Source organism: Eublepharis macularius, chromosome 1 (genome assembly GCF_028583425.1).
Source record: "Eublepharis macularius isolate TG4126 chromosome 1, MPM_Emac_v1.0, whole genome shotgun sequence".
Lineage (NCBI taxonomy): Eukaryota > Metazoa > Chordata > Lepidosauria > Squamata > Eublepharidae > Eublepharis > Eublepharis macularius.
The window spans coordinates 31,409,645-31,427,708 of NC_072790.1; the positions used below are offsets into that span (position 1 = coordinate 31,409,645).

Genomic DNA, 18,064 nt, shown 5'->3' on the forward strand with positions numbered 1-18,064 from the left:
TGTGCTATTTTGATGTAGTTAACTGCAAAAACAGCTACTCCAGAGAGCTTGGAAGGTGTCATTGCAAAGAATGGGGCCGAACCGGCAACACCCCAACCTGGAAAAAAACTGATAACAGTGCATAGTTTATTTGGAAACCCTGGATTCAAAACTGAAGTTAAGCACACCATTAGTGCTTAGCTTCGAAGTATGCATTTGTTACAAAGGCTCCCTGGAGGATCCGGGGCAGACCTTGGAAATGTGTGTGGTCAAATAACAAAACACTGAGCTTCTCTTTCAGCCAGGCTCTTTCACTGCATCATTGAGATAAGAACACAGAACCTAATTATTGCATTAAGACATAGCAGATATTAATCACAGTGTGTCAGAAAGCTACTTTGATTCAGTAGAGCTGATATACTAATAGCCAAGTGTCCCTGATCTAAGGATATGTAAATCCAGAGACTGGAATCATGAACAGACAAGATGGATCTTCCTACACACCTGAAAAGTGCCCCAGGTTTGCAGAAAAATCTGAAATCTAAAAGAAAATATATTGGAGGTTTAAAAAAACCCAAAATATTAAAAGGAGCACCTGTAGCTTTAACCAGATACTCAGTGGCTGTTGCTAGGCAACCATAAGAGTTTAGCCAGTATTTCAGTTTCTTTCAGTAAAATGCAGGGCCTTTTCCAGGGCTGTTTTAGCCATTGAGGGAGGACTTATTGGAGCCAGGACCAGAAGCAACCACTGGGTGACTTGATACCATGTTATTTGCATGACTCACCCAGGCCTGGCTGCTTGCTACTGTTTAACAACAGCACCTTCTCCCAAATCCACTGTAGTGTAGTGGTTAGAATTTTGGAATAGGATGTGGGAGACCCAGGTTCGAATTACCACTCTGCTGTGAAAGTTCACTGGATGGCTTTGATCCAGTCACACACTTTCAGCCTAACTTACCTCTCAGGTATCTTGTGAGGATAATATGGAGGCAAGTCGAATGATGTAAGCTTCTTTCTAGAGAAATGGAGTATATAAAAGAAGTAAATTAATAAATATAGGTGAAGATGGAGGGCAGATAAATAGTAAATTGTTTAGTGGATTTGAAGGAGATAAGGATGTAGGGAAAGATGAGCATATGGAGGCTGCCAGGAGGATGGAAAGAGGAAATAGTTTGGGAAAGGGGATGCAGGGAGAAATGAAGTACCGTTCTGCAAGTCCTTGCAGATTCTCCACCATGCAACTGGGCCTGGCTCAGCTGGCACTGTGCAACTGAGCCATAGGGGAAGAGACTGCTAGGGAGGAGGTAAAGACTGGTTCTAGGAGGCAGACAAAAGTGGTGGGAAGGAGAGAAGGAAGCAGGAAAAGGGAGAGGCTATGGGGGCAAGGAAAGGAAGGAGGACGTAGTGGGGAAGGGGAAAATGAGATACTCCTCCCAATCCTTGCAAACTACTATTGCTGTTAAAGGCAGCAATGCGCTACAAAATACAAAGGAAAGAGATTGCATTTGTCAAAATCCACTCCTTCCAATTCGTCAGAGAGAACACTGGCCTGTTTTAGAGTATATCTTCCCATCCCAACGGGCAACAAATTTGCTGTTCTTTAAAAGATAAATTGCACAATTCTGATTTGAGTCCCCATGTCATGGATTTGGCAAGCAGCGAATCATGTATAGTCCTTGACATGCAGACGTATGTGATGTGTATTTAGTAAAGAGATTTATTTTTCTTCTTCCCAATCTTTTAGTTGATAAAAAACAAGCCGACATTGTGTTTTTGCTGGATGGCTCCATCAACTTTGGGAGAGACAATTTCCAAGAAGTTATTGACTTCATAGCAGGTGTGATCGATGCTATTTACGAAGAAGGAGATTCCATTCAAGTTGGCTTAGTCCAGTACAACTCAGATGTGACCGATGAATTCTTTCTGAAAGACTTCTCCAACAAACAACAGATCATAGATGCGATTGAAAAAGTGGCCTACAAAGGAGGGAGAGTCTCCAATGCTGGTGCAGCCATCAAACACGTACAGGCAAAGCACTTTGTGAAGGAGGCCGGCAGCCGGGCTGACCAGAAAGTTCCTCAGATTGCTTTCATCATCACAGGAGGCAGGCCGGACGATGATGGGTATGCAGCTGCCTCCACCCTGGCACGGACAGGTGCAAAGGTGTTTGCAGTTGGGGTGAAGAATATTGACGCAGGGGAAATTTCCCAGCTCGCCAGTGAGAGTACCACGGCATTCAGGTCTCCGACAGCTTCTGGCCTCTCTGAGCTAAATGAGGCAGTCTTGGTTACCATGGCAGATGTCATGAAAAAGCAGTTGTGCCAAGTCATAGGGGAAGTCTCAAGAGGTAATTGCTGCCCTTTTAAAAGATGCTTTGGAGTATCTTATCTTGAAAGTCTGTTCAGGGTTATCATTGCTATATACCAGGGGTCCCCAACATGGTGCCCGTGGGCACCATGGCACCTACTGACACCTTTCCTGGCACCTGCCAGGTGGTTTTGGCCAGGGGGGCATCTACCCAACAAGGCTTCTGATTGGCTGTTGGAGAATTGATTGGCTATGCACGAGGATCTTTACTGTGTGACTGAACGTAAGCTGTGGCAGCCATTTTGTTGGTGTCTCTGCCTCTTGTGGTAGGTTACACCCTCCACATAGTCTCAAAAAGGTTGGGGACCCCTGTTATACACAGTTATGCGGTTTCTGAATTTTTCATTACATTTTGTTTTTCTGCATAGTCACAATAGCTTGTCTCCGATTCCTCTGCTCAGCTGTCTGAAGCTTCCGCCAACGGAATTGTCTCTTTCCACCAGTAGCTCCAAATAGGCCATTGTGACGACTGTCCTAAATGTGACACAGCACAGCATTAAAATGATCTCTTGTGTGCATTCAGACCCCCAGAGGAAACGCCGCCTGTCTTGTTTGGGAGGGAAGAAACATGAGCAAAGGTGGTCAGATCTTGGGAGTTTCACTCCTCAGAAATGCATGCCTTGCTCATGCTGTTGCACGTTTTCATAAGTTAGCCAAGATCTTCCTTTTCAGAGAATTGTTAGGCTTCTAAGTTTGAATTGAATTTGAGCCAGGGTTGTGTAGTGGTTAGAGCATCAGGCTAGGATTGTAGAGACCCAAATGGGAATCCTCACTCTGCCATGGAGGCATGCTGGGTGACATTGGGCCAGTTGCACACTCTCAGCCTAACCTACCTCACCAAGTTGACATGAGGATAAATAGAGAGAGAAGACTCATGTAATCCCTTTGGGTGTCCACTGGGGAGAATAGAAAATGAAGTAAATCAGTAAATTAAAATTGTGATTTCTACTTGTTGCTATTTTATGCATTTTTATTTAGCATGTTTAACCTTTTAAAAATGTTTACTGTTTACATTTTCCAATGATTTTATGACCCAAAAGGAAGAAAAGGAGGACCCTTCTGGATGAAACCACCTAATCTAGAATTCTGCTGCCAACCCTGGCCAGCAGGTTGTTCCTGAAAAAACTCTCCAGCATGATACAAAAGCCCACGTGCACCAGCAACTAGATTCATGGACATATTGTCCCTTAACAAGGAGCTTCCATTTAGCTATCATGATTGACAGCCATTAATAGCCCTCTCCTTTCTGAATGGGCTAAGCAACTTAGGTTTGCCAGATTGCCTACTGTGGTAGGCAGCCTCCTGGCCCAGTCCTCTACACTCCGGACCAGCGGAAGCAATATGGTGGGGGAAATGGTCAGTGCATAAAGCTGTAACCTCACTTCCGGGTTTGTACCCTAGAAGTGATTTCACAGTGTCATGCACCGCTCTAGGAATTTCCCAAATCTCTATGGTAAAAACCATAGAAGATGCTAATTTTATCCGTTCCTGCTCTCCCGGTGCTCCCAGTGTGGCCAGTCAGAGGCTGACAACTGTGGAGCATCTCAGAAAAAGAAATAAAATACTATATAGTTGGCATATACTGCATGATTAGTCTTCAGGAGACATTTATTGAGAAGTACTTCAACATTCAGTGGCTGTACAAGTCTGGGAGCAGGAGGAGAGGAAGGAAAGATGCATTGTCAAAGCAGTAGGATCAGCTGATGAATTTATTTAACATTAGTGGGGACCTGCGAGGACTTACAGGGAAACGTATTACCCCCTCCCACTGGTTCTCCTTCCTGTCGTCTCTTCTGGGCCAAGCTACAAGTGACGAATGACACTTGAACGGCAAGTGGATTGAATGGAGAGCAAGTGGAGGGCAAGTGAACAGGGAGGAATACACTTGCCATTCAAGTGTCATTCGTCACTTATAGTTTCGCCCGCTGTTTCCCTTCCCTTCCTTTTACAGCTTCTCTGCTTTCTCTGCTGCCTTCCCTCCCTCTTTCCCTTCTCCCCTTTTCTCTTTGTTTTTCTTTCTTCCTTCCATTCTGCCTTTGCTTCCCCATCCCCACCCCCCACTCTTCTTTATTGTCTTTCCTGCCTGTCCACTCCTTCATTCCCCCAAGCATTTTCTGCAAACATGCTGGTTCCCTGTGGTCTGTAGAAACGTCTCTTTCTGTACCTTGCCCTTTTGTGCTAATTTTTTCAATCTTCACTTTCTAGCTAGGTTCAAAATTAGACACACAGTTATCACCAAGACAGTACGAAGTATCTGTATAAAAAACTAATTCTTATATAGATCCTTTTTCTATTTTATACATTTCTATAAATCAGGGGTCCCCAACATGGTGCCTTTGGATGTCATGGCATGACAAACACCTTTCCTGAAACCTGGTACTTTCCTGGTACTTTTAAAAAGAGAGGAGTCAGGTGGAACTTTTGCCCAGAAAAGCTTCTGATTGGCTGTGCAAATTCAAAAAATGTTGTTTCAACAGCAGCTGCCACCTCAGTTCAAAGATTTTCAGTGTGTGACTGATGGTAAGCTGCGGCAGCCATTTTGTAGCTGCTCCACCACCTGTGGCAGCCATTTTGTGGCTGTGCCCACTATGCCATGTCAGAATTCCAAAGGTGCCCAGAGGCTCAAAAAGATTGGAGACCCCTGCTATAAACATTTATGTAGCTAGTTTGTCATTTTCTCTACTCTGTGCATAATAGGGTTATATGTTTGTTCATCTTAGATTGCAATCTGGACGTTATACTTGGATTTGATGTATCAGATGTTGGGCCGCGGCAAAGTATATTCATTGCTCAGAGGGTTCTGGAGTCAAAGGTTGAGGACATTCTGAACAGGATTAGTCAAATACAGAAAATTAGCTGCACTGGCAATCAGACCCCTTCGGTACGGGTGGCTCTTCTGGCGCAGACTCCCACTGGACCAATGGAAGCGTTCGACTTTTCCGAATATCAACCAGAGTTGTTTGGAAAGTTTCAAGACTTGCACAACCGTGGTCCATTTGTTCTAACTGCTGAGACTCTCAAATCTTATCAGAATAAATTTGCTTCAGCATCCGGTGGAAATGTAAAGGTAGGTCTGGATTCCGTTATCATTTTGCAGGAGAAAATCTCAGATTTGGGAAGGATATAAAATGGAAAATGAAAAGCCATAAAACTGATCGATTGGGAAACTGTAAATCACCTTAAAGGCTGGATTTGTCCTGTTTGTCATGTTTCCAAGTATTGCTCGGCAGTGACAATTTTATTTAATTTCTGTAATCACAAAAAGAATATCTGCATTGGAGAATCTTGACCTTATTCAGTTCTAAATACCGAAAACAGTGGCTGTAGTTTGAATGAATATGTTTACATTTTTTCTTTGCCGTGTTCCATCACCTCTAAATATTACTAGTTGACAAATTCACACCTGCTGTCAGTCTATGGATGACAGGCTATGGCAGATAGACCCCTGTACCCTCACAGCAAGAAATCCATGATCTTGGTTGAAAAGGCTTTATTCAGGAATCACATCAAATCCACAGATATGTCCATAGGATCGCTCAGAAAAAAAGCAAGCAAACAGGCAAGTTGACAGGAATACCTAAATGTGTGAAAACCATTCTTCTTATAGAGCACAATTGCTCATCCCCCCTCCCAACAGTAAAACATAACTTTTGGCGCGAAGCAGTATTGAGTATTCCTTGCATAGTTTACATATCAAGTCTAGACACTAGGAAGGCATAAGATTAAAGTTGAAACACAGTGATTCATGAGAATGAACAGTTTACAAGCTCAGAAGCCCTGGGAGCTTCAAAGCAGTTACATAAGGCACCTACGGCTTCAGTAGGCCTGTGAAAGCAAGGCAATTTATGGCATTGGCAATATGACATCAAGGTACAGCATTAATAATGGTTCACAGCAACAGCAATGGCCCATTGTAACAGCTCAGTTTAAAATAATGGCATGGATGAGGTGCAGACATGACACCTGCATTTCCCGGGATCTAGCAAATAAATCACCGGACACAGAATCCTAACACTCAAGTAAATGACCGTGGTGATCTATTCCAATGGAATATGCTATTGAAGAACCATAAGTAGCATTTGTCCTTAAGGGATCCTAATTTTGGTGGGGAGAGACAGCTTGCATGGCCTGATGGTCTGAAGGTCTGTCTCCAAGGTTCAGAATTTGTGGATCCAAATGAGGCATTAGGGTTTGCAAATACTTATAGTTGCGCCACTATCCCACCTCCAGCAAACTTGGTCATACCGTGCATTCAAAACTTACACATTTCTTTACTTCCTGCTACCTGAGCCTCCATGCGAGTGACTCCCTCCTAAGTCCTCTGATCTAAAACAAACATTGGCTGATCACAGTCCCGCCTTCTAACCAGGTAGGTCACAGCACAAATAAAATGTTGGCCATTCATTTTGTTGTTTTCACAGGACGTTGAGTCATTTCTTCTGTGTTCTGTAACAAAATGCTACCATATCATAAATCTGGCTTTTCTTTCTAGAGGAACAGAAGGATAGACAGGGAGGGATGATATTAGAGGCCCGGGGCTTCTGCAGAAGCACAGATGGAACTTTTCCGCTCTCTCCCTGTTGTCCGAATGGTCTAGCCATTCAAGTCTGATTGTACCAGAGTCCGCCTGGTTACTCATGGCAGCAGTGGTACATAGGAAGCAATTGGCTAAGGCTAAAATCTGAGAGAGCTCCCTCTAGTGGCAGGCAGAGGCCTCAGTAATGGGCCAAATTAACCATATGCATTATTGAGTCTCAGCAGGTCTCAATAGTAATGGGTCTCAATAATGCGCACTACCCCACCTAAGTGTGTACTAGATCAAATCAAGCTTGAATTCTCCCTAGAAGCTAAAATGACAAAACCGAGGCTATCGTACTTTGGTCACATCATGAGAAGACAAGATCCTCTGGAAAAGTCAATCATGCTAGGAAAAGTGGAAGGTGGTAGGAAAAGAGGAAGACCTAAAACGAGATGGCTTGACTCAATAAAAGAAGCCACGTCCTCCAGTTTTCAGGATCTGAGCAAGTCTGTTAATGATAGGATGTTTTGAAGGTCTTTCCTTCATAGGGTCATCATAGGTTGGAGGTGACTTGATGGCACACAACACACACACCCCACCTAAAAACTTAGCTCCCTGGTTGCTTTGAGCTGCTGACCGCCAGGATGGGTAGTTCCCTCCTGCCCCTGCACTTCTACAGCAGAAGGAGAGAGCTTACTGCGCAGTGTGCATGGTTAGCGATGCTTGCTAGTAAAGGGAAAAGAAGTCCTCTGAGCTGCAGGAGCATTCTAAGGCAGCCGTCTTAGTCCTATGCCAGGGCATGAGCAAGAATATTCCCTTTTCCTTAACCGGGAGGTTCTCTTGTCAACAGTGTTTTAAGTGTAGCTTAGAATTGGTTGTTTACAATGTAAGCCACCAATGGAGGCTATGAAATTGTATAAATATAGATTGTTAGTTATGAAGGAAAAGGGAGTTAATTGCTGTTTAAGTGATTGTGTGTATGGAAATCATTGTCATGCGAGAGGACTCCAGAAGTGTGCTTGCAGAGCTCAGAAGGAGACAGAGGCACTGAGCAGGCAGCGGCTTCGGCTGGCGAGAAAGAAGGCCTCAGATCGGCATTTGTTTTTAATTCTTGATGTGCTTTGGAGTTGTTGTCATTCGTAGCATGCAAATGCCATTGCAATACTCTGTTAAAATTAGATTGGCCTGGGCTGGCCTCAACATAATTGGCTGGGTGGCAGGGGAAGGTGGAGCCAGCTGTACGCTTGCATTACCTGTATGCTTGCATTTGCTCAGTCAGCACCCTAATTCTAGCAGGCTGGAATTAGGGTTGCCTGTCTGATGTTCCCTCCTTCCAGCACAAGAAGAAAGGGGGCAGATCTTTCTGGTACAGGGCAGATCTGTGACGACTCTCTAAAACTGGGACGGGGTTCCTGGGCCCATCTCGTCTGAAAAACAGACAAGAATTTCAGTGTCGTTTTCCCTGCTATGTCATATAATTGAAAAACTGGTAACTAACTTAAGAGATTTTCCTCCCCAGGTGGTGATACACTTGACTGATGGGATAGATGGCTCCAGGGAACAGTTGGAAGCTGCGTCTGCTGCTCTAAAGAGAGAAGGTGTCGTATTATAAGTCTGTATTTTCGTGCTGGCCTTTTGAGTCACTGTGATTTAGGTTTCTAAGGCCATGTAAGCCAGCTCCCAACCAGGGCTTTCTTTCAGCTGGAACGTGGTGGAACGGAGTTCCGGAACCTCTTGAAAATGGTCACATGGCTGGTGGCCCCGCCCCCTGATCTCCAGACAGAGGGGAGTTTAGATGGCTGGAGCAGCACAGAGGGCAATCTAAACTCCCCTCTGTCTGGAGATCAGGGGGCGGGGCCACCAGCCATGTGACCATTTTCTCCGAGGGCAACCCACTGAGTTCCACCACCTCTTTTCCCAGAAAAAAAGCCCTGCTCCCAACCCTTTATTTCTGATCAGTTAATTCATAGTAACTGCTCCCTACTAGTTACAGGCTTGCAACCACAAAGGCCAGTCCAAAATAAAATGGAAGTCTATTGGCATCTTAAAGACTAACAACATTGATTCCAGCATGAGGTTTTGTCTTCTGTTCCAGCTTAATGGCTGGGAGGAGGAGTTTTTTGGCTGCAGAGGGCCTTCGGCTGTACGCTTTCTTTTAAACTAATCCAACAAAGATGTGGATTGTAAAATAGAGGAGTTGTAAAGCCTTCAAACAACTGGATTCTTTTAAAGCTTTGCAAAATGGTGACGCATTGACATGTTGCTGCTGGTACTTTTTGATGTCTAAAGAGCTTCTAGAGCACTTCTGGGTAGGAGCGTGCAACCTAGTATTTTTCAGATTCCAGTATTGGAAATCTGATAAATATAAGTATTCCCAATACGTGGAACCAAAACTACTGATATAGTATTTGTTTTATTTTATTCGGAAATTGGGTTTTATTTGGAAATCCGAATTCATTTGGCTCCATTATTCCCCATGAGGGAATCTTTTCAGAGGATTGGGGGAGGTTTTTTTTTTAAGCAAACTTCATCATAGTTGCAGCAGATTGAGAGTTGGCTGTCCTCTCAAAAGCCTCCAAGGAGACTGGGTCAAGGTATCAGATTGTACAGACCCCTGAACAATGCCCCCCCACCCCCAGCCACTCTCCATTGTTTCTCGTAGTGGGAAAAACCCAATGCTTTCTCCAGGCCAGAAAAGCCAAGATGGACACATAAAGAATGACCAGTGTCCCCAAAAAGAGCTAACAGAACCCACAGAATCCCAGCAGAACCAACCCGTCACCAAAGAGAAGGCAAGGAAGGCACATAAACCCTGGCAGCCATTCGCAACAGCTTTTTTTGCGGCTTTTTTGAGGTGAAGGGGGGAGGGGGGAGGTGAAAGACTCAAGCAGCACTCCCTCCTTTTATTTATCATTTATTTCTGAATATATTCAGAATTAACTGGGAAGCCAATGCAGTCTATCAGAGAATCCTAGATTTGACCAAGATTCCTGAATGTACCTGAAAAATACAGATAAGGTATTTTGGGGGTATATTTTCAAACTAGGTATACCCCTACTTCTGTCCTTGATTAGTTCAATGGAGAGCAACCCGCCTCTTCTGAATAAGAGGAGGAAGAGTGATAACTATAATATACACCAAGGTTTGATGCTGTGAATTTAAGAATTCCTGTAGTGATATTGTTAAAAAGTTGCCATATATTCGTACAAACAGAGATGGGAAGATCCTGGTAAATAAATAATAAAGTAGGTCACATGAGAAGGAAACTTTGGGTCTTTGTGGGATGAAATGGCCAGGTATCAGTGTAAAATCTTACCAACTTTGAAAGGTAAATGTTGAATTCACACTCTGCAAATGCTCAGAGGTTAACATAAAGCTTCCTTTACTGGACGACAAAAGGTACAGAACCAAGTTTTTCTCTGTAGACTTCCGTCTGCCAGTTCATGTGCCAAGGTGGTAGCCAGTGGAAGAAAAGAACTTTTGTTGTGCAGTCACCTGTATGTAATCAGTGAAGCCTCAGGAAATCTAAAAGCTAGTCATTTTCTATTTCAGAAGGTTTAAAGGAGGAAGAATGTTCTTTGTCGCAGGAGTGAACATTTTGGATAGGTGCTTTACCTTTGTTTTTTAAACATTTATTATTTGAGAAGAGAGAGGAATTGGAGTTGGTATGAGAAGACCTCAGTGAAAGAGGCAATATTAGGGGTGTGCACGGTTTCCTGCTTCGGGTTTCCCGCTTCGGGTTTACCCAAAGTTGGAAAACAATCCAGAATAACCCAAATCTCGAAGCGGCAAGCTGCTTTGTGATTTGGGTATTTAAATGGCTTTGGTATGCTCCATAAAGATTCGGAGCATACTGAAGTGAAAAAACCAGGGGAAGCTGGCCCAATTAGGAAATCCCGAATCTTTACAAATCAGGTCTGATTCGGGTATTTATCCCAAATTGGAAACCCGAATTGCACACCCCTAGCAATATATGGTTCAGTGAGAGAGAGTCCTAAACATGGATTGGAATAGATACCTGGTGACTTGAAGGTTATTCTGTCTATCTATCAGTTCACCTCCAAAGGGGATAGATTTGAGGTCGAGAGAGATCGCTTCTCGGCCTTTTGGCTTTGAGGCTAAACATTCTCTACCGAGAGGTCGAGAGAGAGGGGACTCTATTTTTGCTCATTTTATTTTGCATGTACTCAACAGCTTTAGACAATTCTAGCTCAGTAGTACAATTTCCCCCTTTTTTGTAAACAATAACTGAATATACAAGTAAAGCTTTCCTGGGCCTGAATTATTATTCAAACCGGTCAGATTTTCAATGATTCTTTACACACCCCTGTAATTTGAAGACGGTGTCCAGTTCATAATTAGGAGAAAAGTCTTTTATAAGACGAAAATAGAGCAGGTCCAGGTCCAGATAACTAGACAAATGTATCTCTCATTCTTCAACTGATAGTAGCAGTTTATGTGGGACAGGGGGATAAATGTCCTCATTCAGTTCTTCTGACTAGGGATCATTGAGTTCCACATCCTCCATGGTATAACATGGTGCTTGTAGGGGCCATTATGCCAGTCAACATATTAATGGCATGGTTTTCCCCAGTGGTCTTCCCCAAAGGCTTCATATCCAAGTTCCCCCAGATGGAATCTTGCAGGAGTCTGCAATAAGCAGTGACTTAAGATTGATGGGTTTTTTCTTCTTCTAATTCTCCAGGGGTCAAGGCTTTCATTCTTGTTGGGTTGGAGAGAGTAGCGAACTATGAGGATTTGATGCGGCTGGAATTTGGACGCGGCTTCACTTACAATCGGCCTCTCCGAGTTAACCTGCTGGATTTAGATTTTGAATTGGCAGAGCAGCTGGTACGTTTATTAGATCTGTAGTTGATCCAGCTTGTCTCAGTTGTGATCTTGCAAGCACAGGAGTCAACTCTACATCAACATTCAGAGCAAAAAGTCAACCAAGAGCCGGGGGGGGGGGGGGGGCGGGAAAGGCCATTTGCAAATTGACATGTTGATTAATTGATAATTGACATGTTGATTAATTGATAATTGACATGTTGATTAATTGTCCATAAAGTTTCTGGAGGTGAACTCCTTAATAAAGAAGCAGAACACTCATGTTCTCACAATAAATAATAAATATACCCAGGAGCACCATGCATGACTGTTTTAATACTCTGGCAAACATCTGCACACTTGAATACTAGCAGCTGTTTACCTCTATCATTTCCCTTTCTCGAAAGCTCTTTACTCCCATAATAATCTTTTCCTGTCATTCTCTTCACATTCTGGTTATTCCAGCACCCCACCTATCTCTCCAGTATACCATAATTTAAGATTTCATTTATTTTTATAACATTTACCTTTGGTTCCATACTGATTCACATTTGGCTCTTGAGATGTAGGTTGCTGACCTACATCATTTTAATTTAATGATTCAAGAACTCCAGAGTTGTCTTCCCTGGCTCATTCTGAGGCACTTTGGGGGCTCATTTCCCCTTTTCTTTCTGTATATATAAAGAAAAGGGCTAGTGATTTACTTCGTTTTAAATGAAAACTGAAAGGTCAAAGGAGGGGTGTGGTGTATTTCTTAGGGAGCATTGCCCCGTGGCGCAGAGTGGTAAGCTGCAGTACTGCAGTCCAAGCTCTGCTCACAACCTGAGTTCGATCCTGGTGGAAGCTGGGTTCAGGTAGTTGACTCAAGGTTAACTCAGCCTTCCATCCTTCCGAGGTCAGTAGAATGAGTACCCAGTTTCCTGGTGGTAAAGTGTAGATGAATGGGGAAGGCAATGGCAAGCCACCCCGTAAAAAGTTTGCCAAGAAAATGTCGTGATGCGACATCCCCCCATGGGTCAGTAATGACTCTGTGCTTGCACCTTTACCTTTTTACGTATTGCCCCACATGCCCCCTGTATCTGCAGGCTAGCAGAATAGGTCTAGCCTATAATCTCACTGGTTAGATTTCATCCTAATACAGTTCTGAACACTATGTATGTTCTTTGAGAAGTTGTTTGTGCAATTGTTGGTGGGAAAGATTTTACCTGCTTTCTAATGTTACCACTGGCTTTTATTTCTTTCCCTACAGGACAATGTTGCAGAAAGAGCCTGCTGTGGGGTACCGTGCAAATGTTCTGGGCAACGAGGGGACAGGGGATTGCCAGGTTCAATTGGACCAAAGGTGAGATGTTTTAGACTCATCTTTGCAAGTCCAGCATACAGGTTTTTTTGTTCTTGGCTGGATTACTAAGAACTGCCCAAATAGTTTTGCGTGTGCACAGGATTTTCTGGCACATCACACACACTCACACAGCAGTTTGTGGTATGGTCCGGGGGTTGGCAGTTCACAGACAAAATGTCAAAATCCCAGTGAGGGCTGACTTCAGGTCTTTAGATCAAGAGGCCGGTGGAAGACCACTACCACCACCACTTACATTAAGTATTTGCATGGATACTGGCTTATCAAAAGAGAAACCAATTTCCAGATATCACTTGATTTTTGCCTGTTAAAATTTGAATTTTGGGATAGATGCAAAACTCATTTTTGAGTGTGTGTGTGTGGGGGGGGGAATATGTCAATAATAACAATAACAACAACAATAATAAAGTGTGAGCTGCTGTCCGTGAAATGTCGGTGGGAACATAAACCTAAAAAAATGGTGGAAAATGAAAAAATTATGACCTTGTGGGATTTCAGAATCCAAAGAGAGTTAGAACATAATACTCTAGATATTACTGTGGTTGATAGTAAGAAGGTCAAACTGATCTATGTGGGAATCCCAGGTGACAATTGAATGGAAGAAAAGGGGACTGAAAAGACAACAAAATAGTAAGATCTAATATTGGAAGTTCAGAATATCTAGTAGAAACATACCATGGTTATTCCAGTAGTGATATAGAAGTCTAGATGTGATTCCAAAAAGACTAACTAAACATCTAGGCAGTATCAGCATACACAGGATAACAACTGCACACTTGCAAACAGCTACACTTCTTGGAACATGCCACATACTAAGGCAATGCCTCACTGACCCCTAGATTCTTGGATAAAATGAAAGTTCGTGATGGACCAAAAAATTCAGCCCAATGTCTGGTGGACTGTGATAACATCACAATAATAATAAAATTATATCAACATTTTTCTCATTGACAAAATTTAAACATTGGCACTGAAATATAACTTTTGACCTCTCCCGCCCTCCCCAAGATCACTTGGATTTTAGATCCTTAGCATTTCAACTGTTTGGGATATTCCTACATTCAGAATTGTTGTGAAATATTCATTTCAGCTGCATTCTGTAGCCATGGCTTCCTTCTTGGGGGTGCTGAAGGAGGGGGTGTTCTGACCCAGGGACACCTCTAGCAAAGCACAGGAGTGGTTGAGGACACCATGATAACAAGAACAAGTAAAATGCCACTAAACCAAGAACTCTGTCCATTCCCTTCTCTCGTGGCACAAGGAATAATTGGCCACCGTTTGTATTTGTGATATATTCAGGTCACATAGATAAGCTGAGCGACCTTCTTCCTAACTGTTTTCTGGTTGCAAGCCTTGAAAATGATAAAGAGGAACAACAAGGTATCACTGCATTTCATGCACAGGAGTCATGTAATGCCTTTTCATTAGCCGCAGTGAACATAACAGAAGAAAAAGCGTTTGAGTTCCACAGAACGTTTTATCACGTTGCACATACTGGAATAAATGTTGTTGCTGGGCATATGTTTTATTATGTTCAGCACAAAACCCCAAAGGGATGGGGAATAAATAGAGAATATTTTCAACGCATGATGGAGGCAGCTCCTAGTCTGCAGTCTGAAGAGCTTAATGCTGCCATCCAAAAATACACAATCCACTGAAGTCAGGGTGGAATACAGGGTGTGTTGCAGACTTCACCGGATTAGGGGGTATTTGGTTTAAAACAGGTTTTAAAATGCACAAAGGGATAAAGAAACAAAAAAATCTACTCTCACTTTGAGATGAGAAGTGCACCTTAATAAAGTGCACTTTTTTGCCGTTTGTTGAGTATAAGTGCACCTTAAAGTGCATCTTCCCTACACTAGGTCTTTTCTAGGGCAGAGAGCAGAAGAAAGATGTGGAGGCCCTTATATTAACAAAACTGGAGATGAATTTTAGATCATGCACTTGAAAAGGGTCAATAGAAGCCAAATAGGATAGTATTACAAAATAGTTGGAGGGCAATTTGATCATCTTTCTCCAGTTGGAGAATCCTTCTCTTTGAGGGTTGTTTGCCATTTCCCCATATAGGCAAAGAGTGTAGGTTAACCATGTTGGTCCATAGAAAAATCCCCAAAATAACTTGTGGAATATGCTTTTATTAGTTTCAGGTGGGTAGCCGTGTTGATCTGCAATTGAAGAGCAAGATCCAGGTCCAATATTACCTTAAAGCCAAACTAGATTTCCAAGGTGTGAGCTTTCAAGAGATTTGACTCTCAAAAGCTCATATCTTGGAAATCTAGTTGGTCTTTAAGGCACTGTTGAACTTGGATCTTGCTCTGTGTTTTTATTAGGATAAAATATCTCAAAATAGAAAATTCCCAAGAACTATTCATTAGGCCTGAAGAACATAAAGATAAACCGATATGCACTGAGGTCATGGTCAGACTGCTTGTTTAGCACAGTTAGTTTGTTATATATAAAAGTAGTAAAACAGTCTTCTTCCTTTCCTTCCATTCATTAAGCAGTCCTCTGACTTATAAACATTCAGAAACGTTTTGAGTGGAGATTAAAGAAGAGAATACAGGATATTACAAATAAATCTTGTTCTGTGTATATAAATACAAACCATGTGTGTGTCTTTAAAGGGAGCTCAAGGAGAAGATGGCTACAGAGGCTATCCAGGAGACGAAGGTGGGCCGGTGAGTAAGCCTCTGGGGAGTGGGCTTAATTCCTTTTTCCTCATGTGCCAAGACAGAGGTAATGTAGAAGGAATGTGTCTTTATTTAGGCATTTATATAGGGACACAAAGTGACTTACAGAAACCACAGTAAAATATGATTTCCCTTTTTGATTCTCACTCCCTCAATTTTTTCTTCTTGCCTTATGTCTCTGTTCAGCACCTCCAACACCAAAATACACAACAGAGGGGAGAGAGGACACCCTTGTCTTGTACCTTTCTGAATTTCACATGCATTCGTCAGATCTCCATTAATAATTATTTTTGCCGTTTGTTGCGTATATAATGATTTTACCCATTTTATAAAATTCGCCCCCAAATTCATATTTTCCAACATCTTATACATAAAACTCCAGTTTAAATGATAATCTCAGCACTTAATAAGAACACTCTCCAAAGTGTTCTTATTAAGCCAGGCAGTTGCCATTGCTTGGAAGATTGGAGAAGTTCCGTCCAATCCTGTGCAGCATTACTCCACTAGTCTATTTCAATCAATAGGCTTAAACTATAGTAACTCTTGATAGGATTGCATTGGTAGTCACTCTGTTGTTCTAGCCAGCCCCTAGAGTAAGAATTAGAGATACTTATGAAATTCTCCCCTGCCAAATTTCTTAAGGATTTTGGTATTCATTATTCCTTGAAGTTTACCAGGGTGGAGCTCATAATGTTGAAATTCAGAGATTCTTCTAGGGTTGAATTTTTGGAATGCAATACAGATTTTTTTAAAAAAAAAATCCCTCTTGAATTGCTATTTTAGAGAGATTTATGTGATTTTGCAGGGTTTTTTATGATGTACGAGAACTCTGCGGTACTTTTGTGAAAAGAAAAAGATAATTAAAAATAATATAATTTTATTTTACACAAAGCCATTTTATTTGAAGGGTTTGCTATTTCATTAATATTTCATACTGTGCTGGAATGCATCTGGAAAGATATAAAAAAAAATTTCCTTTTGAGGAAGACAATTTTTTAAATTCCTTAAAAAATATAAATCCCCAAGGAAAAAAAAAATTCGTACATAAAATCAATTCGCAACATGCTGGAAATTCTCCTGTCTTTCCGGAAAACAATCCGTGTGGAATTCAAGGCACAGTAGAGTCATAGAATAATAACCAAGTGTGAAACGGAGGGAATTCCCTCATCCTTAATACCACTACCTCTCAGACAACCAATCAGACTAGAAGCTAAGTTAGGTGCCACATCAAGATGCTAACCTTTAAAACTCCTGCCCTTACATCAGATGGTGAAAAGTTTACATTTTGGAAGCTTTCACATAAACTAAATGATGAAATAGTTATTATACTGCAGAATTATGTAAATATTCATTGTTCCAACTAACATAAACAACGTAAGCCTGCATTCTATCTACAGATCTGTTACCCTTTCCTTCTGGCTTCTTTCCATCCCGGTGTCCGTCCTTCCTCTCTTTCACCCATCCGGTTTCCTTCACTATCAACATTCTGAAGTCTCTTTCTGTGCCAGGCTAGACATCCCTGCTGTTACTTACGTTTGGCCTTTCTTCTTACAGGGAGACCGTGGACCTCTGGGGATCAATGGAACGCAGGGATTTCAAGGTTGTCCTGGGGAGAGAGGAGCAAAGGTATTTTCCAAAGCCACGGCAATTGAAGTGTACAGAATAAGGCACCAATCCACTTTACTTCCACTTGAGGATCAAGCTATGGTAGTTTACAGGAAACTAGTGAACAACCATGTCTATCATGGGAGTCTTACAGGATATTATACAATGCTACCCTTTCAGCAGATTCTGTCTGAAGAAACCTTATAGTCTCGTCCCTTAAACACCAAATGATATGTTCTGATGCTGTATTTTTTTGTAGCTGGATCATAATAGAGAAGGAAGCTTTGCTGACTGATTTTTACAGCCATCCTTACCTGATGAATGTTCTTTAGGAGAGGACTATACATTTAAACAGACTGTGGTTCTTTACATAAGTGACCTCTTGGAGGGAGTTGCTAGAAGGGTTCGAGCTGTGGAAAGAGGACAGCAGCAGGGTTGATTAGTAGCATTATTAAGGATGTAGAAGATCACTTGATCCGAAGTAGTTTTGTTTATTCTGCGTCATGTAGGCAGGCTTGCAGTAATGGAACATCACTCCAAAGACAATGGCCTTTCCACACCCAATAAAATGAACAGTGATGAAGGCCGCCCTCTCCAAATTTTATTTAATGCAGCTGTTGGTACTAAATGAAGGACCTTTATGCAGGGCTGGTCCTCTAGCCAAGCCACTTGTATGACTGCTTCGGGCAACACAGTGAGGAGGGCACTGAACCACTG

The 18,064-nt window shown here is 42.3% G+C and overlaps 1 protein-coding gene across 1 annotated transcript in view; it reads left to right on the plus strand.

Moving 5' to 3' along the window:
• COL6A3 (collagen type VI alpha 3 chain) overlaps positions 1-18,064 on the plus strand; it is a 147,280-nt gene that overhangs the window by 70,804 nt on the left and 58,412 nt on the right. Inside the window, exons 11-17 of the mRNA XM_054994298.1 lie at positions 1,724-2,326; positions 5,067-5,413; positions 8,385-8,463; positions 11,571-11,716; positions 12,942-13,034; positions 15,677-15,730; positions 17,297-17,368. Of these exons, the coding sequence (XP_054850273.1) occupies positions 1,724-2,326; positions 5,067-5,413; positions 8,385-8,463; positions 11,571-11,716; positions 12,942-13,034; positions 15,677-15,730; positions 17,297-17,368 (1,394 nt within the window). The remainder of the gene's footprint in view (positions 1-1,723; positions 2,327-5,066; positions 5,414-8,384; positions 8,464-11,570; positions 11,717-12,941; positions 13,035-15,676; positions 15,731-17,296; positions 17,369-18,064) is intronic.